This window comes from Pithys albifrons, chromosome 14 (genome assembly GCF_047495875.1).
Source record: "Pithys albifrons albifrons isolate INPA30051 chromosome 14, PitAlb_v1, whole genome shotgun sequence".
In the NCBI taxonomy this organism is placed as follows: domain Eukaryota; kingdom Metazoa; phylum Chordata; class Aves; order Passeriformes; family Thamnophilidae; genus Pithys; species Pithys albifrons.
In genome coordinates this window covers 16,851,126-16,878,273 of record NC_092471.1, presented here as the reverse complement: position 1 = coordinate 16,878,273, position 27,148 = coordinate 16,851,126, and the positions used below count along the sequence as shown (strand labels likewise).

At 50.5% G+C, this 27,148-nt stretch overlaps 2 protein-coding genes across 2 annotated transcripts; both read left to right on the top strand.

Annotated features, from left to right (window-relative positions):
* The first annotated feature begins 2,326 nt into the window (after nucleotides 1-2,326).
* PRPS1 (phosphoribosyl pyrophosphate synthetase 1) lies at nucleotides 2,327-16,118 on the top strand. The gene is made up of 8 exons (XM_071569102.1): nucleotides 2,327-2,410; nucleotides 2,936-3,154; nucleotides 5,558-5,741; nucleotides 6,082-6,180; nucleotides 7,881-8,005; nucleotides 9,732-9,905; nucleotides 10,669-10,828; nucleotides 14,078-16,118. The coding sequence occupies exons 1-8, from the start codon at nucleotides 2,403-2,405 to the stop codon at nucleotides 14,168-14,170; spliced, it is 1,062 nt and encodes a 353-aa protein (XP_071425203.1). The 5' UTR covers nucleotides 2,327-2,402; the 3' UTR covers nucleotides 14,171-16,118.
* A 5,152-nt stretch (nucleotides 16,119-21,270) lies between these two features.
* LOC139678433 (thymosin beta-15A homolog) lies at nucleotides 21,271-22,568 on the top strand. The gene is made up of 3 exons (XM_071569264.1): nucleotides 21,271-21,381; nucleotides 21,678-21,782; nucleotides 22,086-22,568. Exons 2-3 carry the CDS (start codon nucleotides 21,683-21,685, stop codon nucleotides 22,121-22,123), a joined length of 138 nt encoding a protein of 45 aa, XP_071425365.1. The 5' UTR covers nucleotides 21,271-21,381; nucleotides 21,678-21,682; the 3' UTR covers nucleotides 22,124-22,568.
* The last annotated feature ends 4,580 nt before the right edge of the window (nucleotides 22,569-27,148 follow it).

The window sequence follows — 27,148 nt, the reverse complement described above, 5'->3', positions numbered from 1 at the left end:
AGAGCTTTGTGAGGAATAGCAAAGAATAGTTAGGGGAGGTGGACTTTAGTCCTCATGACCAAAGTGCTGTGTAACCTACAAAGGCATCCTGGAGGCTGAAACTCTGAGGGGAGCAGGTGTGTGTGTGAAAATACAAGTGACCCCAGCTCAGAACAGGCAAAACCTCCAAATAATCTCTAATTTTACAGGTGACACGTTAATCTCTAATTTTACAGCTCCTGGTTTCTGGGATTAAGGATCTAATTTCATTTTTTGTCAGATTTTTCACTCCTGCAAATCCCATTTCTGTGATGGCAGGAGGAACCTGACAGACATAGACTTCCAAAGTCCTGTGTAAGGAAACTCAGGCAGAGCTTCAATCAGAGGTGTAATTTGCATGATTCAATACACCTTGTGCTGCCTTCAGGCTCAGGTTCCCAGTGCCTGGTTCACAGCTAAGCTGGGAGGAGACTGGGATGTTGGGGCACAGGAGACACTCCTGTATTTAAGAGCAAAGGAGGGGAAATGGAATTTAAACCAACAGGGAAGCAAATATTTCAGAATCACAGACTGAGTTGGAAGGACCCACAAGGATCATCAAGTCCAGCTCAAGTCAAGGGCCCACACAGGGGATTGAACCCATGACCTTGGCATTATTACAGCCAAGTTTTAACCAGCTGAGCTGATCTCAAAACCAAGGTGTCCTCCAGACCAAAGTCCTGGAGCCATTTGTAGTGAATGGCTACAATGGTGTGGGTTTGGGGTGAGAATGTTGGACATTTGGGAGATATCCACAAATCCCATCACTTAAACCACCAGGTCACCACCCAACAGTGAAGTTTTCTTCCCTATGAAGATTTCTGATTGTTCAGTTTTGTTTGTTAAGACAAAATCTACCAATAAATCAGAGCTCTGCATTCCTCCTTCCCCATTCCTTGCATTTGGTGCCTGTCACAGCATTTCACAACTGCTGCAGTTACACCAAAATGGAAATTACCACATATTGATATTCCAACTCCATTAATGCTGAGTCTGGGAATTAAAATCCATTTTAATCCAGACAAATTCCAAGTTAAATGACATTACAAACTGTTATAGAAACCTCCCCAAAGTGTGTTTTGTAGTCATTAATTTATGTGTCTTTGGGGATAGTGGCAGCAGCATTTGGGGCCAGGGTAGCTGCAAAATTAAATAACAAAAACATGACCAGTCTCTGAGAATTGTGGACTATTTGTTCTGGTTGTTCTCAAGGACTCCAAGTAATAATTTATCACTGCCAAATTCACTGCAGGAGTTTATTATCTCTGAGACAGTCAGGTAAGATGAGTAGGAATTACAAAACTGCATTAAAATTCTGAAGAAACTGTTTGTGGCTTAGCTTGTATAGTTAATTTTTTGTGTATTTATATCTACATGTCCATCTTCCTCCTTCACTGTGTGGGAAAAATAACAAGGACACACAGGGAGTGAAGAATCACTCATTTAATGTCATTACACTGGAAATGTGAGCAATTACCAATTCCTACATCTCCTCTCATGAACCACAGGAATCCAGGGGTTTACAGTAATACATACAAGTTACAATTTAATTCCTTTAAAATAGTGAAGGGTGGTTTGAGACAAGTCTTAAAAATGTACAGGATTACACTGGCCTATTAACAATGACTGGAGAGTGGATCAGAAATTTAGAACGAGAATAAACCTCAATAAAATTCACACCAATGAGATACTTATGGGTGTCCTGTGCAGGGCCAGGAGTTACACTTGATCCTTGTGATTCCCTCCCAACCCAGAATGTTCTGACATGCAGGTTTAAGGGTTAAAAATCCAGGTTTAAAGGTTAAGAGCTGTTAAGCACAATGTTTATTTTTGCAGAAGATAAACTAATCTGCATAATGTAATCAGGTACAGGCTGATCATTCGTGGAAGATTAATTGGGTATTAGTCTGTTGTTAGGATTATAATTATATATACTAGAGAGATGAATAGCTTTTATATATATATACATATAAACACCTATATATGTATGTGTATATTAGCTATGTATTATATGGGTAGATACCTTAATTATATAGGTGTACACTTTAAATGTATATTATATATAATCCGGTATGGAATTGGACACAAAACCCCGATTATAAACGTTAAAACCCCCTCAGAAATTAAACACGCTGTTCCAGCGGGCTGTTCCACACGGGCTGTATTATTACTCCGAACAAAAACACCCCTCGCAGGGCACGGCCGGGGCCGCCGCAGCGCTGGGCTCGGTGTGCCCAGCACGGCCCATCCCGGGGCCGGTGTCACCCGCTGTCACCCGCTGTCACCGGGTTCCGCCTCACGCGCGGCCCGCGGGGTGACGCCAGCTCCGCGCAGCGCCGCGCAGGGCGCGGGGGGCCGGACACAGCGGGCGCGGGCTCGGCGGGATGCTGAGGTGAGCGCGGCCGCGGGGCTGAGCCGGTGCGGCGGGGCCGGGGCTGTGCGGGCTGAGGGGCGGCCAAAGGGCCCTGAGGCGGCCGCGGGGACCGCGCGGCTCCTTCCCCGCCATGGCGGGGCCGTCATGGCCGCCGTGAGGGCTGGGGTGGGGGGGCGGCTGCGCCCGCCGCGGGGCACGTGGGGCCGCGCCGCCGGGGCGCGCCGCGCTGGCCAATCGCAGCAGAGGGAAGCACGAAACGGCCAATCGCGGGCAGCCTCCCCTGCTACGCCCCGCCCCCGGCGGGCGCCCGCGCGCGCCGTGCCGCGCCGACAAGGCTGGGGGAGCGCGCAAGCCACGCCCGCCGGCGCGGCGCGAGGGAGAAGGGCCACGCCCCCGGGCGCAGCGGAGCCAATGGGAAGCGCGCGGGGGCGTGGCCGTCGGGCGGGGAGGCTATAAAGGCGCGGTGCGGCGGGCGGGAAGGGGTAAGATGGCGGCGTAGGGGTGGTCGGCGTGACCTGCGCCCACCGTGCCGCGTCCGCGCAGGAGGCGGGCGGGTCCCCGCGCGGCAGCCGCGGGCGCTGCTTGGCGGAGCGAGGAGCAGCAGGAGGGGAAGAGCAGCACGGCCGGTGCAACCGCCGCCATGCCCAACATCAAGATCTTCAGCGGAAGCTCGCACCAGGACCTGTCCCAGAAGATCGCCGACCGCCTCGGCCTGGAGCTGGGCAAGGTGGTCACCAAGAAGTTCAGCAACCAGGAGACATGGTGAGGCAGGGCGGGGCGCGGCCGCACTACAGCTCCCGGCGGGCCGCGCGGCGCGGCGCTGCAGGAGCCCGCGGGGGCGCCGCGCGGGGGCTCATGGGGGTTGTAGTTCGCGGGCCCTGCGGCCGGGAGTGGCGGGGCCGCGCTGCGAGACATCCCGGAACGCTCCCGCCGGGATCCCGCGGGCAACGGAACCCTTTGGCTCATCTCCCGCGGGCACAGCCGGGTCTCCGTGCCGGCTATCCCAAGCCGCGGGCCCTGGCGGTGCTTCCAGCGGCCCTCGCCGCTCGGGGCCTGCCCCGCACGGGCTCCCACCGGCGGGTTTGGCGCTTCCCGGGCGCGGTGCGGGGCTCCTGCACGTGGGTTTGTGTCACCGGGGCGCCGTGGCAGGTGTTGGAGCGGTGGGCTTGGCCAGCCGGACCTTGCCCCCTCCGCCCCAAAGCCAAGAGCTGATAGATAGGACGGCTCCTCCCGAGGTTCCACCCGCATGGATTGGGCGCTTCGTGCCGAGCCCGCACTATATTGACTTGATGCTTGATAATTTTGTGCTTAGCGTGTAGCTGGTGCCTTTGAACTACTCTGAAGAGCATCAGAGTCTTAAAAAGTATTGATACCCAAAGGTACTGGTAACTAGTACTTCAGAGTATTGAAAAAATTGTTCTGGGCAGAGGAGACGCTCGCACCATCGTGCAACTCAGTCTTGCTGTTTGTTCGTCCCAGGCTCTGAAACCCAGGATTCATCTTATGTATCTGTGCTTTATAAGCCTTGCTGCCATCCTGTGTGTAGCTAAAAAGGAGCTTAAAAGTTGTTCAGGGCTCTTTAAGCTTTAGAGACATAGACTAAACATATCTACACCACACAGTGTAGTATGAAGAAGCCTGACTGATTGTTCCAACGCACTCCTTTCTCCTGGAGAGAGTATTTCTTTTTCCAGGAGATTCCAGGATGTGCCCGTGACAGAATGTTATGTTTCTCTTGCATGGGTATTGATTGTAACTGAAAACTTCAGAGGTGGTACAGGGAGTTGTAAAGGAATTGCAAAAAGAGCCTGTTTGATACACAACTTTTCCACTGTTCTTGCTGTTCTTTATTTACTGCTCTTACCCACACAGTTGGCTGGGCAGAAGGTTCTTAAGTCAGCAGGTAATGTGACTTAAAGGCCTGTTAGATGTCTTATTTACCCCAATAAACTGACAGCAGATGCATCCCAGAAAGAATAAGATTGTTTTAAGCGAATAATTCAAGTAATATCTTGAATTAGTTTAATATTAGACTGTTAGTAAGTGCTGTTGGAGTTGTCATTTGTGTGCTAATTGCTGTTAATTCAGACACACAGCAGAGAATTCTCATTGAAACTCCATGGGAGATTGATGAGTGCTGTAGGTCAGTGTGCAGTAATGGCAGCAACTTGCTGGTGGGCATTGAGCAGTAACACTATAAATACCTAAAGGTCATCAAAAACAGGTTGAAGAGGAGAGAAAGATCAGAGAAGGAAATACTAAAATTAGAATTCTACCCTGAGGGGCTCTGTAAGTGAAGCCATTAGGATTGGGTTGGGTCATTGTTCATGGAGTTGGATGTGGCATCAGTCTGCAGAGTGGGTGAGCACCTCCAGTGCAACAGGAAAGGAACCAGGGAAGGGCTTTGTCCTCACTGGACTGACTTCTTGTTACTTCCAAATCTGTGGCAGGCTTCTGTAAATTAAGGTGTTGGAAATGCTCAGTGGTTAATCTGTTTTTTGCATTGCTGCCCCATGTGAAACCTCACACCTAAGACTGCTGGTGCCTTTCCCACTCTCTGTCTGGTGCAGGTGTCTCAATACGTGCACTGGAGCTGCTGTGTTGCAAACAGGACCTGGCAAACAGGACCTTTGGCTTCTGTTCAGTCCCTTCATCAGCAGGGATTAGTGTGCATTGCAGCCAGAAGGAAATTAACCCCAAAAGCCTTTCCAGAGTGAAATACTGGATTCCTCTGAGCCAGTGAATGGCTGTTATGGCTCTAAATCTGGCTGCAGTGTACCTTTGATAGCTGTTTGACCCCACTTTGTCTGCTGACTGGCCATGGTCCTTGTCTTCTTTGCCCTGCCTTTCGGAGGTGGTTGTACTTGTGATTTGGCAGGGAGCAAGGCCTGCTCTGGTGTGTTTACATGCTCAGCATGTGCTGAGATCCGGAGTACAGGCTGAGTGCTTTTAGCCTAACTGGATGGACCATTAAATTTGATGAGCGAGTGCTGTAAAATGGCTACTGAGTAAATAAACAGCAGTGCTCGTGCTAAACAGCCTTGATTATATGACACTGTCACCCCCAGGCCCTTGGGAATGCTGTGCTTTGGTTGCTCTGCAGGAACAGGTAATGACTATGTTTTAATTTGTATATTTGGCTCTCCTTCCCTCATCTGTTCCCAGCGTGGAAATAGGCGAGAGTGTGCGAGGGGAGGATGTCTACATTGTGCAGAGTGGCTGTGGTGAGATCAATGACAATCTGATGGAGCTGCTCATCATGATAAATGCCTGTAAGATTGCCTCGGCCAGCAGAGTCACAGCTGTCATACCCTGCTTCCCTTACGCTCGGCAGGACAAAAAGGACAAGGTAAGGGGTGTGGTGAAGGTTTCTGTGGGGAAGTTGAATGCTCACCTTAAAAGTCCTGACTGCTGGATAGGCTTTAGATCAAGTTTTATCACTTCCTCTGCATATTCAACCTCTTAATTTCTTTAAACTTCAGGACATCAGACTGCAAATTCATCTTTTCATAAAGATCTAGTTTTTTTTGAAAATACAGCAAGTTCTAATCACCAGCTGATGAAAAGATGCAATGTTAATGAGTGCTCCTTTTAGTAACTGCTTGTGAATCATTGCCTGGAAGCAGAAGGCTGACATCTTGATGGAGGAGTTGAACTTGTCTTAAAATCTGGGTTTTTTTCTGTACTAGAGTCGAGCTCCAATCTCTGCCAAGCTGGTTGCAAACATGCTCTCTGTGGCAGGTGCAGATCACATAATCACCATGGACCTGCATGCATCTCAGATCCAGGTAGGAGCTAAAGTCAGGGAAGTGCTTACCAGCTCCAGTCTGAGCCCCTTGACTGCACTGCAAACTTTTCAGTCATCTGCTTTTTTTAGACAAAGCAGTGATCAAGACTTGGGAATTTTGGACTGGAAGGGAATTGTAGCATCCGTCAGAAGAGGGTGGGGAGATGGGGTATCAGGTTCATCTGTAAATGTAATTATAGTTGTTCCTGATCAGACCAAACATATTGAGCCTTGTGTAGATGAACATTAGGCTAGTAAATAATCACTGCAGCTTTGTTGACACTCAGTAATAGTGTGTATTCTGAACTAGAGCTTTGATGACTGAGATAGAGAATGGCTCTATCAAGAGTGTCCTAAAATACTGAGCAGAGCCTTCTGATATTTCCTGGGTTGTCACAGAGAACGTACCTCTGCCCCTGGGTGTTCTGGCAGAGCAGCTGGTGAGGGTTCACTTGACCAGGACAGGGATCTGGTAACTTGCTGCTGGCAAGATGGGCAATCCCTGTGATATCCATGCAGTGCCACCCTCCCGCATGGCTTTGGTTCTCCTCCAAGCTGGTGGTAAATTGAAAATCATTCTTAGGCTTTATTGGCTTATGAGCAGAATAGTCTCACAGAGCAATTTAAGTCGTGACCAGAACTGTCTAAGGAATCTGGCAAGAGCCTGTGCCAGGGAGAGGAGCAGCTGCAAGCTGGATTTAGTCTTGTTTCTTTCCACCTTGAGCAAGTGCTCTGAGACCAAGGAGGCAACTCAGTGCAGCTGAGAGGGTTGTGGCTGAGGGAGGGATGTCTCTTATATTGCTGCAAACTGAGTCCACAAGAGTTTAAGGGTACCTACTGCCTGGTGAAGTACGTGGGCTGATTGTCATTTTAACAGTTGAAAGTGCAGTCATTCACACTTCAGTATGATTTGCCCAGAAATACTTTGTCTTAGATGAAAAAAAATCCATGAGGGCACAGCTGAGGAGACTTTTCATAAAGATCATGAAATAACCAAGCTCAAGGGGGGTACACCCTTTCCACAGGGTTTACCTTTCACCAGCAGCAGTGGTGAGATTTAAATGAATAATTTGTATATATATGCTACCAGCTGGTTTCAGTCTGTTTCTTGTAGCTGCTGTGTTGCTGAGCACAGGAGGAATAATGGTAGGAAGGATCTGTTACCCCTGTACCTTGGATTAAGTGCCCCCCACTCTCCTGCCTATTACTCCAGGATTAACTTCTGGCGTTTTGTGACCTTTGAAGTTTACCTGGAGGAGTCTGCAGGGTCACTGTAACATTGTGGAACCAGCTGCATTGGTTTAAAGACAGATGTTACTCAAGCCTGTTCTGTAGATTTGACCAGTTTGGGTAATGAGCTTTAGAGATTGAGTCTGTAAACAGGCAGCCAGCTGCTCTGGAAATGAGTGCATTTGATGCTAGAGCTTTCTGCACTCCCTTAGGACAGAACTAGTTCCATGTTGGGAGATGTGAGATGTAAAGTGTTATTTATGCTGCTAAACTATTCCTGGCTCTGAAGACTTCTTACATTACTATTCTGTGTATTCCCAAAGCTACTGCCCTTACATTAAGGGAAGTAAAAGGGAAAGCTGAAAGCTGTGGAAAGGTGATGACTACATGGCTGATCACATAGAAGGCTTCTTACAGCTGTTTCTGGCATGTGACCTTCAGCTACATCTGTTCCTGTTGTCTTCCTTGCAGGGATTTTTTGATATCCCTGTTGATAATTTATATGCTGAGCCTGCTGTATTGAAATGGATCAAAGAGAATATTGCAGAGTGGAAGAACTGCACCATTGTCTCACCAGATGCTGGTGGAGCCAAGAGGTAAGTTGTCAGACACAGAGCTTGAGGTGCTGCTTCTCTGTCTACTTGAATTCCTGAGAGTGCTTGTGATCCTGTTTAAGACACATGTTCCTTTTGCCAACTTGCCTTCTTGGACAGTGTGTGACAGCTAGTGAGGACTGGTCAGATATTCTTTCCAGGGAATGTTTAGAAGGTTTCTTGGGCTACATGGAGGATTAAATGGCTTCTAGGATCACAGCTGCATGGGTAGGAATTGTGTAATTATTACACCCCTCAGACTAAACAATTTTTTTCTAGAAGAGCAATTACTCATGTTTAAGAAGGAAGTAGTGTAGCTGTGCCAAGACAAGGTGACTGCTGCTGGTTAATGATACGTTTTGTATCCAGGCTGTTTTCTTTACAGAATTAAGCTGAGTCTGCTGAAGCATTTTCGTACTTTATTACCCTGGATTTGAATATCTAGCTGTGACTTAAGCCTGCTGCCACTCCTCCTCTGCTCTTAGAGTGAGGAAGATAGATGGTTCCTTTCTAAGAAGCAGCAACATATGTTATAGCACATTTCTATTTTGATAGTCTGACAATCTCCTGTCTTTCTGCAGACAAACATGCCAGTTTGTGGACAGTTCAGAATGTTCCTAGGTGCTTTTTGGGAGAAACTAGGCTTTTCCATGATGCTTTTATGTAAGGGCTACATGTGAACAGCAAAAGGATGCAGATGTGTTCTTTAATCCAGGACTGTCACACCAAAATGTTGGTGTGTGCTGATCTGATTCACATGCTTCAGAATGTTTTAAGTGATGTGTTAAAAAGCAGCCAAGAGGCATTAACACTATAGATCACTGTGGATCTTCCATAGATTTGTTGTGGTCCATGTATTGAGCAAGACCTTATGTATATTCAGCTATTTCTGTAGCTTGTTTCATAACACAGTATAGGAAGTGCCAAGTCAGCCAGATATAATCTGAATCCTGGAAAAATCCTTCTCAAGAGCCACTTAAACTGAAATATGTCATTCTTGGCCAGTGCAATATTTTATGGAGATATGCAAAGCCAAATACGTCAAGTAGAGAGTTTAACAGTGTTGTGTAGGACTCCCAAAGTGTTAAGTCTGAGCTATTGGGGTTAGGAGTCTACTTGTCTCAAGTGCAGAACTTCTTAGTGACATGTGTATTTTGTTTCTTCTACTCTTAATGCTTTAAAACTCTGCTATTCATCAGTATCAATATATAAAGTGTAGGTCCCTCTAGCAAGGTTGTTCTGTGGTCACTTTAACAGAAATAAATGGGAGGTGATGACTTGCATTTCTTGGATGTCTAATGCCACTGCCACTGTACCAGTCAGTGCTTGTGTGCATAATGATTGAATGCTTACAAGAGTGGAAGTAGATCCCTGTCATAGCACAACTTAAGCCTTTCCAGGGTAGTGTCATAAAGATGACCACTTCCAAAGCATTTGGATCACCTCAGGTTTGCTGAACTTGCTGGTTAATGTTTGTTTTCATCTTAAATGCAAATTAGTTTACAGTGGTCCTGATGAAAGACTTTCATCTTAATTTAGTTGCTGTCATTGGGAGAGATCAGACAAGAGATTGCAGCTCAGCTGCCTGAAGGGAAACTAAGGTGGCAGAGTGCCTTTTATTAACTGCTTGGGAGCTGTAACAGATGTCGTGACAGCTTCTTATTAAGAGGGATTTGACCAGAGCTGTTGCATGGAGTTAAGTGTTGTCTGGAAACTGTTCTCTCTTCAGAGTGACCTCCATTGCAGATCGATTGAATGTAGACTTTGCCCTCATCCACAAGGAGCGCAAGAAGGCCAATGAGGTGGATCGCATGGTGCTCGTTGGGGACGTGAAGGACAGAGTGGCCATCCTGGTAGATGACATGGCAGACACGTGTGGCACCATCTGCCACGCTGCAGACAAGTGAGTGGGGCTGCCTGCTGTGTTCCTAACTCAGAAACCCTTTGTTAGTAAACACCCTGTAATGAGTTAATCAGACAGTTTGCATGTCAAGTTTCACTAAGTCTCATACAGTTTCTTGGTCATACAAAATGACTAAAAAGCCCAGTTAGTTCTCACAGTAGGAGTAGGTGGAAGACTACAGTGTCTTGTTCTTTTGGTTTTTTGATTTGAAAAATGCTTGTGTAGAAAGCAGACTAGACCATCAGTGACCATGCTAGGTAGAATAAAGTGCTGTTGGTCCATCAGCTGAAGGTCATACCTCTGAATTTCCATTGAAAGTTAGGTTTTCAAACTTTGATATCATTTAAGCCTTCTGCACTAGAAACACCAGCATATGCAACATCATTAACAGTGTGAAATACTGTATTAAATACAGTATTCAGTGTTAACACAGTAAAATATTAACTCAGTTTTAAATATTCTATTAAATACAGTGTAAAAGTATTAACTCAGTATTAAGTATCTGTTACCTTGTGTAGACAAAAACCACAGCAGATGATTGGTCTGATTTGTTGCAAATGTTCCAGACCTAAGAACAATGTTCTTTTCAATGTGTGCTTTGCCTATGGTGGATTTCATGGTACTTGTTAACCTGGGCTTTTTAGCCCCCAAGTCAATAGTGGTCTGGAGAGGGGAATCAGTGGTAGCCTGTCCCCTAAGGATATATGTTAGCTTAATACTTGCTGAGAATTACTTACCATTCTCCTTTATTTGTTCCTCACAGGCTTGTGTCAGCTGGAGCCACCAAAGTTTATGCCATCTTAACTCATGGGATCTTTTCTGGGCCAGCAATTTCTCGGATCAACAATGCCTGTTTTGAGGCAGTTGTAGTCACAAACACAATACCCCAGGAGGACAAGATGAAGCAGTGCCCTAAAATCCAGGTGAGCATCTACTTTCTCTTCTGTCACTTCTCGGGGGTGATAACATTTGAATGCTCTCCTGTTGGGGGTGAAAACCCCATAATACTGTCTAGTGCTGACAGCAGTTTTATTGGTACTGCAGTCAGTGCTGACTATTCTCTTGTTTCTCTTGCTGTGGGGTGGCAGACGTGTTACTCTAATAAAATGCAGCTTCCAATCCATCACATCTCAAGCAGTTCATTAAAGTAAATCTTTTTCAGGGCTTGTTTTACCTAGATCAGATCTCTGATTTAATGGGGCCACAATGTAAGCAAGTAGCTGGATGTGTGCCCTTTGGGGGAGTGATGTGCTGATGACCTGCAGTGCTGAAGCAGAAGTAGACAGGTGCTTCTGACACTGGTGCTTACAGCTTTGTTGTGTATCTATCACGTAATATCCAGCCCTTTTTTAAGCAGAGTATCTGGTTTGTGAAGCAAAGTAGGCCTGGTCAGGAAGGCGAGTGCTTCCTAACAGCAGTGCAGATCAGCTGGAAGTGGGAGTACAGTCTTGTCCCATGACATGTCTTCCCTTTGTCCAGGAGCAGTTGACACAGCTCCACAGTGCAATGATCAAGTCCTTGTCAAAGATCAAGAACAACACTTTGCCATCCCCTTCTATTGCTCTGCACCTGCACCCCTGAGCAGAGCCTGGTCCATCCTTTGACACCTCCCTTCAGACACCTGTATACATTGATGAGATTCCCTCTCAGCCATCTCAAGGCCAAATGGGCCCAGCTCCCTTAGCCTTTCCTCATGAGAGAGATGCCTCAGTCCCCTCATCATCTCTCACCCTCTGGACCTGCTCCAGGAGCTCCATGTCTCTTGCACTAAGGAGCCCAGGACTGGACACAGCACTCCAGATGTACCTCACTGGGGCTGAGTAGAGTGTGAATATCACCTTCCTGACCCACTGGCAATGCTCCTCCTATTGCACTCCAGGATACCACTGGCCTTCTTGGCCCCAGGGCACACTGGTGGTCATAGATGGTTTGTTGTCCTTCTCTACAGAGCTACTTTCCACCAGGCCACCCACAGCCTGCAGTGGTGCCAAGGCTTATTTCTCCCCAGGTGCGGGACTCTACACTTGCCTTTGTGGAACTTCAGACAGTTCTTCTCTGCCCATCTCTCCAGCTTGTCAAATTCCTTCTGAAGGGCTGCACAGCCCTCTGTGGTATTGGCCACTCTTCCCATCTTTGTGTCACCAGCAAACTTGCTGAGGAGGCACCTGCCCTTTCCTCCAAGTCTTTGATGTGTAAGTTAAACACTGGGCCCAGTATAGACCCCTGTGAACACAACTAGTGATAGGCGTCCAAACAGACCCTGTGCCACTGATTATGACCCTCTGGGATCTGCCCTCAAGCCACTTCTCTGTCCATGTCAATGTCCGCTCATCCAGTCTGCATGTCCTGGGGCTGCCTATGAGGATGTTGTGGGAGTCAGTGTCTAAAGCCTCGCTGAAGTCAAGCTAGGCAATATCCATTGTTCTTCCTTTACCCATTCAGGTAGTTGTTTCATCACAGAAGGCAATCAGGTTGGTCAGGCATGATTTACCTTTGGTGAATCCATGCTGACTTCTCCTGATACCTTCCCATCCATGCGGACGGAGGTGGCTTCTAGAATAAGGCACTCCGTCAGCATTCCAGGGATTGAGGTGAGGCTGTCTGGCCAGTAGTTCCTGGGTCCTCCTTGTCCTTTTTGAAGGCTGGGATGATGTTGACTTTCCTTGGGCCCTCAGATGTCTCTCCTGATAACCACAACTTTACAAATATGATCATGGATGGCCTGGCTATGATGTCTGCCAGTTCTCAGCACTTGTGGGTGCATCCTGTCAGGGTACATGGACTTGGGGATGTCAAGTCTGCCCTGGTGTTCTCTAACCCAGTCCTCCCTGACCAAGGAAGGTCTTCCTTGCAGCATTCCTTTGCCCTGGTATCATGCTTGTCAGTGCAGACCGATGTAAAGCAGGTGTTCAGTAACTGCCTTCTCTGCATCTCTGTCACCAGAGTCTTTCCATTTAGTAACAGGCCCACATTATCTATGTTTTCCTCTTGTTACTGATGTATTTGAAAAAGCCTTTTCCTTGTCCTTGACATCCTTGGCCACATTAAATTCCAGATGGGTCTTGGCTTTGCAGCAGAAGTATCTAGGACACAGGCATTTGGAGAAGCTCTGGGAAGTGACTGGCACTGCTCATACTCAGCTGGTGCTGTGGTGTGAGTGTAGCAGGTTCCCTGCTGCTGTTGGAAGGGAAGCTGAACTGTGAAGCTGCAGTCAGTTGTAAGCTTTTGGAAGTACATTATAAGCTGATTGCAGACTGCTGTTGTGTTGTATTTTTTCAGCACTAGCTCTTGCAACATCTAAAACATGCCTGATGCTTTAACTTCTTTCCAAGCTCCACACTACAGCTGGTGTAGGCAAAATGTTAAAACTGGCAATCAATGTGTAAATAGCTGTAGCCAAAGATTGCAGTGGAGCAGTTTTCCAGGCTCTCTTCTAACACCTCTCTCTTTTACACTGGCATCTGATGTTCTATGTTGAGAAATACACAACCAAAGAATTTGTCATGAGTCATATGCTCTGGCTGCTCTGCAGTTTCTAAGTTTTAATTTCTTCCCTTCAGAGACAAACTATCTGGAAGACAGAAAGTGTAAAATACGGTTTTCACTTAGTTTCTTTATTGCACCATGGCCGTGGTGCTTCTTACTGAGACTACGTCTGTTGAAATGTGTTTGCTGGTACTCGGAGCTGGGATTTGTCTGAGACTTGACTTTCCTTCCTGGTTCCTGTCTGACCCCACCAGATGGAGCCAGCACAGCACCCAGGAGCTGAGCTGTGGCACAGCAGCTTCATCTCTGACTGCTGGCAGCATTGGCAAAACCTCTTGGCTCAGGGGAAAGGATCTAATCTTGATTTAAACTCCCCTAACTTCTCTGCAAGCTACACAAAGTGAGCCCTGGGGTGAACAGACTTAGGGAGTCTCAGCAAAGCAAGGTGACAGTAGACTCCAACACTGACACATAAACAGTGAAATAATATTTGTAATGCTATATGTAGAGTATCTCCAGGCTTATGTGTGTTAAATCCCAATTATGTGTAGAAGTCGTTTGTCTGCATCTGGTATGTTATAAATGTTGGTGATGAGTTTACTCTTTAAATTTTTCCAGACTTCCCAGCCATTCTTCCAGGCTTGATCTCTTCACAGTGGTGCTGATCTATCTTTCTTCCCTTCCAGGTGATTGACATCTCGATGATCCTTGCAGAAGCCATCAGGAGGACTCATAATGGGGAATCTGTTTCCTACCTGTTCAGCCATGTCCCCTTATAACAACAGATGTCAGCTGCTGCTTGTATGGCTTTTTTTTAAAAACCAAAACTTGTTCAGCTTGTTGTAAAGTTCAGTAGAAGACTTTGCTTGTTCCAGTGCAGTTCTCCACAGCTCCTGTCTTAAGTCAGGCTCACTGTTCCTGGTCCCAGCATTGGGAGGCTGGAGGGGGGAAGCTCAGCTCTAACACTCCTACTCCACCAGCAACCCTGTGCATGGGGCTCATCAGTAGTGTTGTCTCAATTCTGCAGGTCTGTGGAGAGCAGGACTGGCACATGGCTAATTGCCACAATTATTTTGAGGGGGGGAGGGAGAGGGTTTGTCTGTGGGCAGGGTTAGATGATCTGGCATGCGCACCCTAAATTGTTTGGGAAGTAGAGCTCCCTAGGACATGTTGATCTGAATCTACAGCAAGAGCCTGAGAGATTGCTGGCTGTCTTACCACTCTGTACCTGACAGAGCCCCGAGAGAGTGGTGGGGAAGGTTTCTGTCTTGGCCAAGCTTGACCCTACTTGAAGGCCTGGGAGACACCTAGGAGGTGGTTCTGCTACAGCTTCCTCCCATGAAAGGAGATCAGTGTAGCTTGCAAACTTGAATTCCTCTTAATTGCTGATGAAATTAAATGCCCTTTAGTGTGCTACACAGCAAAGGTGAGAGCAGAGTCTGTGCAGGGCTGTGTTAGCTCAGTGGGGAAGGTTCATCTCAGACAAGTGTTATTTTCTCTCTGACATGGAGGACTCATGGTGGTTGTGTGCTTTGGTTTCTCATTTTCACAGCTTCCTGTTAGCCCTGCTAGCAACTAGAGGACTGCTGTCATGTACTGCAGCTGTACCTTGGCCTGCTGGGCAAACCTCTAACCCCTTTTTTACCAGTACACTAGTAAACCAAGCTTCTTTATCCCACAGTAGCACGGTTGTTGCATCTAGCAAGTGCCTGCTCAGACACTGGGGTGACCTAATACACAACAGCTTTGTGTCCAGCTGGCTTAGCCTCTCATTGCCTGCAGTCCTGTAAGTTACTGACACATTGTTTGTCCTGCTCATTGTCTGCCTTGCCTTGAAAGTGATGCTCCTTACAAAATATCTGAAGTCAAGGAGCATTGCAGGTTGCAGGACTACGAAACTCGAAGAAGCCTTTGGAGTGAGTGTGATGCCGCTCAGGAGCGCTCACAGCAATGGGTTGAACAGGCTGATGATACATAAGTACTGGGAAAACTGCAAATCTAACACCAACCTGACAGGCCACGAAGTGCCTGAAAGAAAAATACCAAAATTAGAGCTGGCCAAGGCTCTTAGATGTAATAAGTATCATCTGAAACTTGAATACTTAGAAAATGTACCAGACAATCGTAAGGTAAACTGCTGAGTCTCTCTTGAACTCTTACCGGTTTATAGACCAAGCTGTTTTATTCTGGGTTTTTTGGGGGGGTTGTGTTTTTTTTGGTTTTTAATAAGCACTCCTCTTTTATTTGTTTTTGAGCTAGAGGAAGGGAAAAAGGGAAAAGAAGGAACTTGAAATTACTTTCTAGAGTAACCAGCATGGCTTTGAGAGGCTCGGGGCTGGGGTATAAGTGGAACTAACTGAAAGACTTGGTTAAAGTCTAGGGAAGTACTTTTTTAGTTGTGCCTTTTACTGAAGACTTCTCTCCCTTCCTAAACTCCTGTCCTGTGGCAACGGTAACACTTCTATTAGTGTAGGGCTTTTTTTGTATAAGAATTGGTGTTTTGTCTGGAAACTGTGCATCTCTTGCTTCTTTGCTTTGCATCCTGCACTGAGCTCTCCTGAGAGTCTGTGATTCCGCCTCCTGTACAGGAGCCCCTGCTGCCACCCTGCTGCTGCCCTGAGAGCCAAGAGCCAGGACTGCGGAAGCAGCGCTGTGAGGATTTTCAGCAGCATTTGTGTTTAAAGTTAAGACCTGATGAAGGAATTAAACTTTTATTTAAAAACCCTGGCCTCTGCCTATAAGTGCTTCTAACACTCTTACATGATGTGCCTCTCCTGAGTTGGGTCAGATCATGAAGTAATTTTATTTGGAAGGGACCTTGGAAGGTCATCTGGTTTAACCCCTTGTGCATGAGGCTGACTGTGAGGTTCAGCCTGGCTCTGCTCACATTGCATGAAAGGAAAAGCATAGGACCAAGCTGCTTCTCTTAGTGACCACTGGCTTTTGTCTGTTTCTGATTTCCTTGGCTTGTTAGAAGTGGTGGTGCAGTTTCTCTTGTACTGTTCAATTATGTTTTTGAGCAGACTTGTTCATGTAATGTTCAGGTGGGGGAAGCCTGAATAGTTTAACAAGTCCAAATGAAGAATTAGTAGGTGTCTTGTATACAGCTGATGATCAGAGGCAGCAGGATTATGTCCTGAGAAGCTCTTGTTCTAACTAAACCCTGATCCTTTCTCTTTGTATACTGCAGACTGGGAAAGTGTAATTGAAGTCAAAGGATGAGAGATCAGGTCTAGGGAAAGGTCTTTGGCCTTACGATAGACTTCAGGCCTAGACTGTACATGACCATGGCCTCAGCCAGACATTGGCTGAGGATCATAACTCGTTGATTGGTTAAAATGACCAGTGAATAAGTGAAAAAAATGTTTTTTTCCTCAAAGAGCAGGGTGGGTGCTTGAGGTGTTGTCGGGCAGATGTAACAGTCTTCACTTTCCTTAGATAAAAAACAGAACATGAGCTTTACAGCCAAAGATTTGTTCACAGGTAACCATTGCTATTGGTGTGTGTATATAATGTTTTCTTAATCATTTTATTTAAACCTGGGGCTTGGAGTGGGGATGGAGGAGGGGCACAGACTTCCAAGTGCCATGTGGCAGCACTGCAGCTCTTAAAAAGTATGGAAGATACACAGGTAAGTGTGAGTACTGTCCCAACGAGGTAAAGCTGTTCTGCTCTAAAGCCTTCAGATCAGAAGGGATAGAGATTTTACCAGATTTCCTTCCCTATGTTAAAATACCCCAATATTTTCTAGTTACGGAGCCCATTTGTAGGCAGGTGGTGGCTGACTCGACTTGAAGTGATTTCTGCTATTAGAGCAAGAGTGTCTACCTTTAACCCATGGATGCACTAAATCAAGACACTCTTCTCCCTGCCCAGGACAGTCACGGATGTAGTACCAGGCAGCTGTGGGAAGGGTGTCCCTTCACTGCAGTGTGGGCTGGGAGGAAACCAGCCCTGGAGGGGTGAGTGGCAGAGAGCCAAGTTCCTCCTGTGTCCTCCCAAGTCTGGGAGTGGTGCAGGGATGCTCATCCCTTAGCCCTGGTGAGTTCAGCTCCAGCAGCACCAGCCAGCCTGTGAAGGGCTTGTGCTGTCGTGACCTGCAGTGGAGGTGATTCTTCAGCCTGTCCTGGAGAGCTACTGGAGTGAGTGTGGAGCATTCAGGGCACTCTCGAGGTAGAAAGCAAGTCGTTACTTCCCCAGGAGAAGATCCCAACCTAGTCATTTGCTGTGCAGTTGTAGCTGGAGACCTGGAAGAACAGGACAGAGCTCCAGCAGTTCCCTGTACCACAGGCACAGCTGGAGTGTGGCTGCAGGTATGAGGATGCTGATTCTGGTGCCAGTAGCCATCTGTGTCTGCTGCCTGCTGTTAATGCAGCAGGAGCAAGGAACACATCAGTCACAAGTCCTGTATTGCTGCCCAGTTCATCTTCCTGAGTAGCTGAAACGATGGCATGGGGGGGTAGCTGGGCCAAACAGGTGTGCCTTGCAGGTAGCAGGACTTGTCCACTGCTTGGAGCAAGATGAGACAGATCTCAAAATAACTCTCACGGCCAGCTCCCTCCTGTCTTAGTGGTGTTTTGGAGTTGGTGTTTCTATGATCTAGAGAAAGCAGCACCTTTTCTTGCTGCTCTTGGGCAAGGGGAAAAGAGTGCTAACAGCAAGCCCTTATCTAAATTGCCAAGAGCAGCAAAATCTAAAGAAGGAATGAGCCCTGCTGTAAGACACAACAGCTCCCGTATGCTGGTGCCTTCCTGGGGCTTTCTGCTCCTCCCCTGATGGATGTGAAGGGTGATGGCAGGAGGCTGGGGTCAGAAATGAACAGGAGAAAGCGAAGTGTCCCTGCAGAGTGGCTCACAGCCCAGCAGCGGTGCCTGGCTGCTGTGGTGCCCCACAGAGGGGTCAGGAGGCTGAAAACACCTCCTCGATCAAAGAAAACCTCCAACCTCCTTCCTGTACAGAAGAAAAGGCATTCCTGAAAAATGGCCATTGGGGAGGCTGTATCTGAGCCCTGGCAGCCTCCTTCTGTGAGATTTAAAATCCATCTAAAATGGCTGGCAGTCAGTTTGTGCTGTTCCAGGTCAGGGCTGTTTTTTCCATCCTATCTGTTGATGTCTCAGTTCTTCTGTTATAAATTATTGAAAGCAGAAATGCCAAAACACGTAAGAAAAAAGCTGGTTGTGTGGTTACAGGAGGCTTTGCTAATTTGTCAGGAGGAAAAGCTCTTGCTGGGATATAAGCTCCTTGTTCTTTGTGCAAGATGGGTTTTAACAGCTCCCCAGCAGCAGCCCCACCTCTCTCCTGCTGGCAGTGCACAGGGTTGGCTTTAAAGCTGCTCTGACCGTGGTTTGTAGTGGCATGGTGGTGCCTGCGTGGCTGTGACTGGTTTGAGAAAGGGGGAGATCCTTTTCCCCTGCCTGCATGGCCACCGTGGTAGCTGTGTGCCCAGACAAAGATCCGGCGTTTGCAAGGCTCTGCAGCAGTATTGAGGAGATGCAACGCATTGCCCAGGGGCTGTGCCCTGGCTGCAGGGGTGATCAGGTTTCTGGGTGCAGCTGGTGCTGGCAAGGGGCTGTGCACAGGGAGGATGGGCATCAGGGTTCTTTCACACTCACTGTGTGCCAGGGACAAAAGCTACAGCAGACTGCAGCATCCACAAAGAAGCATGTGAAGAACAGGCAGGGAAAGAGGGGGGAGCTGAGGGGAAGGTGTGCACAGCCAGAGTAAACACACAGTAAAACACTTGTCTGACTATTTGCATAGAGGCAAAAAGGATTTCCTGCACTCATTTTGAAACTGCATAGGTGTGTTGTTGCTTTCTGGCTGTGCAGGGGAAATGAGCCTTTTCTCAGCTCAGGCTGGGCTGTGTGATGCAGGCTCTGCAGGGTGGGTTTAAAGGATGCTCCTGTAGGCAGCCCTGCCTGGGCTTGCAGCTCCCGGCTCTGTGACACCCTCCAAACCTGACCCTGCTGGAGATTGCACCACTAAATCAACCTGGCCTGGAGCTTCACCTGCAGCCTCTTCCTCCTTCATCCCAAGGGACAGGGACTGGAGGCTGTTTGCCATCCAGACTTCTCAAGAGGAGCCACCTGGCCTTAGATCTTGGCCTTTGTCTTTTCAGCATTTGCCAGCTCTTGGTTTCTTGAATTCAGAGCCAGTTTGGTAGCTGGAGCGAGGAGGTGCCTCAGGGCTTGCGGCAAAGGGCCACCTCCGGCTGTGACCTGCTGTCGCTGGAAAGCACCAGGCCCTCCTGCCAAGACAGCAGCCGTCTTGCTAAAGAACACAAAGCAAGTGTTTCCTTCGGATTGCTAGGGATTTTCTCTGCAAAATCTCCAGTAAGTCCTGAAAGAAACCCAGAGACTGGAGGAGGTGGAGGTGAGAGCTGCTGTTGCAGCACCCCTGCTACCTGTAGAGCTCTGTAAGAGATTCCTACTTAGCATGACACCAGGATGGATACCCCAGGATCTCTGCAGAAGGGTTTTGGCAGGCTTCATATGCAGTCAAGGTGCTTTTTCCATCCCTGCATTCCCCTTCCCCTCCTCCCATTCCCTTCATTCCCTCAGCACTTACAGGACCCCAGGGCCAGGCCACCTGGCCCTCCAGCCACTCCCCATCCTGGTGGCCAACATGCAGGTCCCCCAGACTGCCACTCCCCTTTCCGCTGGGGTCAGACAGGCTGCCTGCACTGACTCCCAACTTTTTCCCACCAAAGGTATTTTTACCACGTGTACTCCAGCCCATCTGCACTGTCCTGGCTGCTTCCCAGCTTCCTGCACCCATTGCGTTGCTGTGCTCAAGCGAGACCCAGTGAGCACAATCAGGTCCTTGCCCACCCATGCTGCTTTTTTAGCAACAGGATCTCCCCAGGAAATGCCATGGCCAGAGCCAGAGCAGCCATGAATTGGACACAATGGCCAAGCATCTCTCACAGGTGTAAGAATATGGTGCTGATTTTGCCTCAAGGGTTTGCTGTCATCAACAATTCTGCTTCAGCAGCGGGTGCATCACTGGGCACACACATGGGGCACAGCTGCCTCCATTGCTGTGTGGCACCTGCTTCTGGAGAGGGCTTGGGGCTGGGACAGTGGCCATGGGGACCAGCCCGCTGCCCCTTACAGCTGGCACCATGGTGTGGGGTGCAGGGGTGGCAGCAGGGCCTGGTGGGATGCTGGGGGTCACCTGGGGATGCAGCGGGGTGTTTGTGCTTGCAATGCATGTGCACCTGTAGTGTGTGTGCTGAGCGTGCAGGTGTGAGGTGTGTGCAGGGCACGGGTGGGTGTGCACAGGGCAGGTGTGCACAAGGCTGCACGGGGACACATGTACATGCACAGGGCAGGTGTGAGGGGTTGGGTGTTTGCAGGGCTGGGTGGGGGCAGGCTGAGTGTGCACAGGCTGTGAGCGCAGGGCTGGGTAGGCATGAGGTGGGTCTGTGGGGCTGGGTGGGCACAGGTGTGTGTGCGTGTGTGTGTGCAAGGAGCAGTGGAAGCCGTGTCTGTGTGTGAGGGGCTGTGTGACCTGGGTCTTGTGCCAGTGCCCGGGTGACCTCCACACACCCTCCCCCTGTGCCCCCCTCACACCCTCACTCTGTGCCCCCCCCCTCACACCCTCACTCTGTGCCCCCCTCACACCCTCCCCCTGTGCCCCCCCCTCACACCCTCCCCCTGTGCCCCCCCCTCACACCCTCCCCCTGTGCCCCCCTCACACCCTCACTCTGTGCCCCCCTCATTCTGTGCCCCCCTCACTGTGCCCCCCACTCCACCCCCCCACCCCGCGGGGCACGGCGGCAGCGGACGCCCCCTAGCGGCCCGCGCTTCGTGGCAGGCGCGGCGGGCAGCCAATGGGCGCGCGGGCTGGGCGGGGCCGGGGTATATAAGCCACCGCCCCTCGCGGCGGGCACTCCAGTCACACCTGGGCGAGCAAAGAGCGTGATCGGCACCGGCAGCGACCGCACCTCGCACGCACCGCACCGCACACCGCGCCCACCGCACCGCAGGTACGGGCTGCGCCGCGGAGGGGTCCGCACGGAGCCCTCCCTGGACGGGAGCGCCCCGGGGTGGGGGCTGCGGGCGCGGCGGGTCCCCGGGGGGACGTGGCTGCCTGGCGCCGGGAGGGCTCCCCTGGTGGGTGCGGGGACGGAGAGGGCTCCCCCGGCGGGTGCGGGCTCCGGGGGCCGGCCCGCACGGCTGGCGGAGCCCGGGGCGGCGGCCGCCCCGCCCTGCGCTATTGTCCGTGGCGGGGCCGGGGGGGCCTTTGTCTGCCCGGGCCCTGACTGCGGCGGGGGTCTCGCAGGCAAAATGTGCGACAAGCCAGACCTCTCCGAGGTGGAGAAATTCGACAAGAAGAAGCTGAAGAAAACCAACACGGAGGAGAAGAACACGCTGCCCTCCAAGGAGAGTGAGTGCGGGGCCGGGGGCTGGCGGGGCAGTGCCCTCGGGTTACACGGGGAGGGCTCTTGCTCCGAGCTGATGCCTCAGGGCATCGCCTGCCCGAGGAGGGATGCGGGCAGGTGCCCATCTTGCTCTCGTGCACGTGTTTGTCTCATCACCTTCTAACTCGAGTGTTCGCCTGCCCCGCTTGAGATCTAATATTAAAACTGGGCACCAGGGCCTGAGAGAATCCTCTGAAACCTTTTCCAGTGGGTGCTTCCACAAAAACCCGAAAATCACCAGATACTAATGGGCCTCTATTCTCTTGCAGCTATTGAGCAGGAGAAGGAATGTGTGAAGTCTTCCTAGAGAGAGATTGCCTGGCAGGAAGAGCGTCTACTCCAATTATTTTGCTTTGAAATAAATCATGTGGGTTTTTTTAACTTTACATCACGTACATGTATAGAAAACAGCTGTATCACCTAAATACACTGTCCCACCCTGCTGGCAGCCTTGGTGGGTGGGGGGACAAAGCAAGGTCCTCTGAATCCATCAGTAGCCTGACCTGACGCCACCTCTGCTGCTCAGCTGCCTCCTGTGACAGCACTGATCCTGCTCTGATGCAGTGGGGAGATGAGCGAGGGCCATGGAGGCTGCTGAAGATGGACCCCTTCTGGCCTGGCCTGACCTCTGGCCTGGGTCTGTCTTGCATATTCTTCACTGACAGTGTTCTGTAGCCTCACTCACAGTTTTTTGTCTTCCTTGGGGGAAAAATTGAGAAGTTTATTATAAAATAAAAAACTGTAATGACTTACCTGTGTCTTGTGGCTTCTTCCCTGGCAAGGTTTCTGGCTGTAGCCTGGCTTGCCCTGAGGTGTGGGGAGGTCTCTCTGCCTGGTGCTGCAGCTGTGCTGGTGGTTTGATTCCCTGGTGAATTCAGTTTGGTGCTTGCCTGGGGTCCAGTGTCTGGTGGCCTGGGGTGTCTGGGAGCATTGTTAGTGGGACTGAGGCCACTACTCAACCACCAGAGTGGTTTCTTATGGCAGAGTCTTAATTGAGCCTTACTGCCCCCATGGAGGCTGAGCCTCCTCCTTTGAAAAGCTTGGTGTCCCCTGCCTAAAACGTTGTGGAACTTGACTGGCTCCTCATCAGTGCAGCTGGAGGTGCTGGCAATGGGGATGCTGGCCTGGATCTTGCTGGTGGGACCAGGCCAGCTCTGCCCACCCAAAGCTTTTCCTTCACTGCCTGGCACAGCCTTTCTTCTCCTCTTGATCCAGCCCTGCCCTCGACTGAAGAAGGTTTTTGAAGCCCTGTAAGAATGGGTTGTAATGCAATAACCCCCGTGGGTACTCTCTGTGCTGATCCCAGCTCTGCCTTGCAGGGGTGGAGATTCCTGGGTGCTGCAGTCACATTCCAGCACAGTGTGGGTGAGCTCTGACAGTGCCTCCAGGTCTCTGCTGAGGCTTCCTGCCTCTTGCCTGGATTACCTCACCTCCACCTGGCCTGCAGGGTCACTGAATGCGTCAGGCCAGTTATGGAGGAGGGGGAGGCAGACTGGCCTAAACTTGCCAACTAACAGTTTTGGCCAGTGTTCCCAGGGAGCCTGGTCAGCTGGGACAAACACGGGGCTGTTGTGCCTGTCTGGACATGGTGCCTATCTGCCTACTGCCTCCACCCACACTGCCTGCCAAGGACTGCAAATAACACTGCCTGTGTGCTTGCCACTGCCTTCACCCCTTAAAAAGCAGAATTGAAAGAGCTGCAGGTAAGAGTTTAATGTTTATGTGCTGTCAGGGCCATGTGGGGGGGTTTCCCTGGGGTGAGGGCAGTGAGGAATGGTGCTGAGGCCCTGTTGCTACATTGGGCTGAGTATTGGGATACCCAGCGCGTGCCAGGATGGCTGTGCCCCTTCACTTCCAGTAGCCTGATGTCCTCAGGACAGAACCCTATCCTGGACATGGGAATCCTTTTCCCAGTGCCAACTGCCAGGTCAGGGGTGGCAACAGCTTCTCATCCCAGCAGGGCTTGTGTCCCTGCTCATTGGTGGTTTCTCTCACTGCACAGGGGTAGGGGCAGGTAAAGCCAGCCTGAACTCTTTCACTGTCCCCAAGTGCCTGAGCTGAACCAAGAGAAGCTTGTGAGAGGAAACACAAAGTGGCACTGCTGATCTTAGTGGAGATGTCTTGGTGGCTGCCCACAGCACCCTGGCTGCTCCCAGACACCGCCCCAGTGCCTCTCCCTGCTGCATGCTGCAACGGGCCCCTCTGTGGGCATGGAAAAGCACCAGGGTATTAATTTCTGCCTGAGTCACATGGACTTCTGCAAGGCCAGGGCAGGAGAGTCCCATCCCTGGTACCACCGTGCTTACAAAAGCCTCCTCCTCACCCTGTACTGCACACACAGGCAGCAGAGACTGCCCAGGGGTGCTGAAGACACTCCAGTGTTGACCCCAAGTCTGTGGAAGTGGCCCATGGGACCCCCATGCATCTTAGGGAGCTGCAGGAGGAGAACAGGGCTGCTGATGCACACGAGCTTGGGATGCTTTTTCACTGTGGCCACCCTGGGGATGCAGCAATACTGGTTTAGACATGAGGTCAAGTGCTGGCACAGCCAGGTCTATGGCCCAAGGAAGCTACCCCAGGGGCTGGCAGTCCCAGCCTGAACTCAGGGACATCAGTTGGAGCTGGGGACATCTCCCCAGTCCCAGCAAACACATCTCAGTGAGTTGTATGGCAAATATGTCTGAGTCCACCTAAAGTGAGGGCAGCTCAGGCACTTCTCCCACCCACATCCCTGCCAGAATGCTGCACAGGGAAATACCAACACACCACCCATATTCCATATCCTCAGATCTGCGGGTAAAGAGTAAGACATTTTGAAACCCAGTGCCCAAAATGTCCCTGTTGCCAGCGGAGCATGAGCTAGTAAGGGGAGAACATTACAGAAAAGCCCTTTATAGCAACACTTTCCCTCCCTACCCCAGACCTTCTCTTTTTCAGCCCAACACACATGGGCCCACAGCTGCCAGTGGTGTGGGTGGCCAGGACAGCTGCCAGCCTGTTGTCCCCTAAAGATGTGGTGGCTTCAGCAGCATGGGCTGCCCCAGCAGCCCCACACACACAGAGGATGCCATCCTGGGAACTGGGCCTTCCTGGCAGGGCTCGATATGCCCCTTCCCTCACCAGGCAGCAGGTGAGTTACTTGTGTCAGTGCCTCTTGCCAATTCCACGAGGGTACTATCCATGGGGCCCATCCTGCTGCTCCCATGGGTGCGGTTTCCTCCCATGCTCCATCAGGTGGTGAGCTGTGGCCCCACTGCAGAGGAGGGAGGAGAAGGCTGAGTCACCAGCAGGAAGAATTTGGGCAAATACCTGATGATGAGCAGCATGAAAGGGGTGAATTCAGATCAGAGGTGAATTCAAACCAGGGCTTGTGGCTGGGATGGGTGTCTGCCCCTGCCACTGCTCCATCCCCTCTGACTCAGCCAGAGGAGGATTTGGCCCCATATACCCTTGTGTGGAGGATCATAACTGCACCTCTGGCAGAAGGTCAGAGCCTGCCTGTGCATGATCCTGCACCAGGAACCCCCATGCTCTGGTGCTCCACTTCTCCCTGCCAGACTGCAGCACCCTCCTCACATCCCACAGCACCCCACTCTTTTGCAGCATGGATCACCTGGGGCAAAGGAGGCTTTTGCTGAAGAAAGTGGTTATAGAGCCAAGAGGTTTCCGTGACTAGGGCCTTGGGCAGCTCCTGGAGAGCAGGAAATCCCCAACCACAGCCCCACACTGTGGTCAGAGTGCAAGAAAACTCCACCTTGAGAGGTGTGTATTTGTCACCAGAGCAAGCAGGGTAAGGTGAAGCCAGGCTGCATGGTCAGGTGGATGCTGCAGCCCAACAGGTGGATACTGCCCACCCCTTACTCCCTACATCCCTGGGGAAAACGTGTCACCACCTCTGTGTCACTCAGGTCAGCCTTTCCCTGCCAGATCTCTGCTGCCAAGCACAGAGTTCAAACTACCCTGTGGTGGCAGGGGTGGGAAGCATGAGCTGCCAGGGAAAACCTCTGTTGGGAGTGATTGGGTAGGATATTTGTGTGCATGTGTGCAGGGGGATAGTTATATGTTTGGCTGTGAAAGAGGAAAGCAGAAGAGAATGAGCAGTAATGGGGAAATGAAAGTGTTGTTTTGGATACTGACCACAGTCCTTTGGCAAAGGAGTTGATCGTAGGCCACCATGAGGTGTGAGACCTGTGTATTATGGGTACACTTGGTGACACAGGGGAGGATGAACAGACAAGCTGTCTCCATCCTGTGGGGGGGAGCAGCACTGTGCTGGAGAGCCCCACAGAACCCCATGGCCTTGGGAAAGGAAAACTGCTGTCCCTGACCAGTGAGTCCAAAGGCACCAGCACAGCAAGCCAGGCACCTTCAGACACCTGCACTGGGAAACCAGCCCGTGGGCTGTGCGGTGACCAGCAGAGCCAGGCTGCCACACTCAGCATACCCCGACGCCTTCCCCAGCAGCATAAAAGTTATTGCTTCTCTTGAAATAATGCCCCAGAGGTCACATTTACCAGCAGGAGCTTACTCATCCCCTGCCAGCCAGGGTTCAGCCAGAGCAGTGATGAACCAGGAGTACTCAGGGCTTCCTGCTCAGGATGGGGCTCCTGCCGGCACCTGGAGCTAAACAAAGCTGGGAGTTATGCACAGAACCCCCTGCATCCCCCACACTCCTGCATTTGCTGAGGTTGTGGCTGGCACGGGGCACAGGTGGGAGCAGCCCTGCCGAATGCCTTCTCTGGGCGGCGCGCGTGCTGCTGGCGCCTGGGGATGCCGAGCCCTTCGGGGGCTCCCAGCCCGCTCCTGAGAGCGGCTGGAACTAATTACTCATTTCTGGCCCCCTCAGTTGCATTCTGCAGATTCCCACGGGCCCCAGAGGCCGTGCCAGAAGCTGCGGAACCATGTGCTTCTGCGGGAACACGGCTCCGGTGTCGTGCGGCAGCACCCGCACTTGCACCCGAGCTGGGCAGCTGACGGAGCAGAGGAGTGCTTTATTTTAGGAAGCAGCTGGCTCACATAGGAGACATTGTTCATCATCTTTCTTGCCCCTGGTGTTTCATTACAAAGGATTATTGCATGAAAAGCCATTTTGTTCCTCTGTTCCCAATGCACGGCTCTCTCTCCATGATTTATTCCTCTCCACAGGCAACAGCTGGGATATGACAGCCTGTGAAGCCAGGGGAAAGACACGGTGGAGGCTCAAAACCATGGAATTGATGGCAGTAGGGATGCACCCAGTTCCAACTCCACAGCAGAGCTCGCTGGGTTTTGCCAGGGGTGCCTGAGGCTGTTCATGCACCTGTATGATGTGAGGAAACCTTGAGGAGTGGAA

Bases quoted from the DNA above. Each gene is read 5' to 3' on its own strand.
- PRPS1 (XM_071569102.1), top strand. The intron at 3,155-5,557 runs GTGAGGCAGGGC...ATCTGTTCCCAG, and splicing joins TTCAGCAACCAGGAGACATG to CGTGGAAATAGGCGAGAGTG. The intron at 8,006-9,731 runs GTAAGTTGTCAG...TTCTCTCTTCAG, and splicing joins GATGCTGGTGGAGCCAAGAG to AGTGACCTCCATTGCAGATC.
- LOC139678433 (XM_071569264.1), top strand. From the start codon at position 21,683: ATGTGCGACAAGCCAGACCTCTCCGAGGTGGAGAAATTCGACAAGAAG. The intron at 21,783-22,085 runs GTGAGTGCGGGG...ATTCTCTTGCAG, and splicing joins CACGCTGCCCTCCAAGGAGA to CTATTGAGCAGGAGAAGGAA.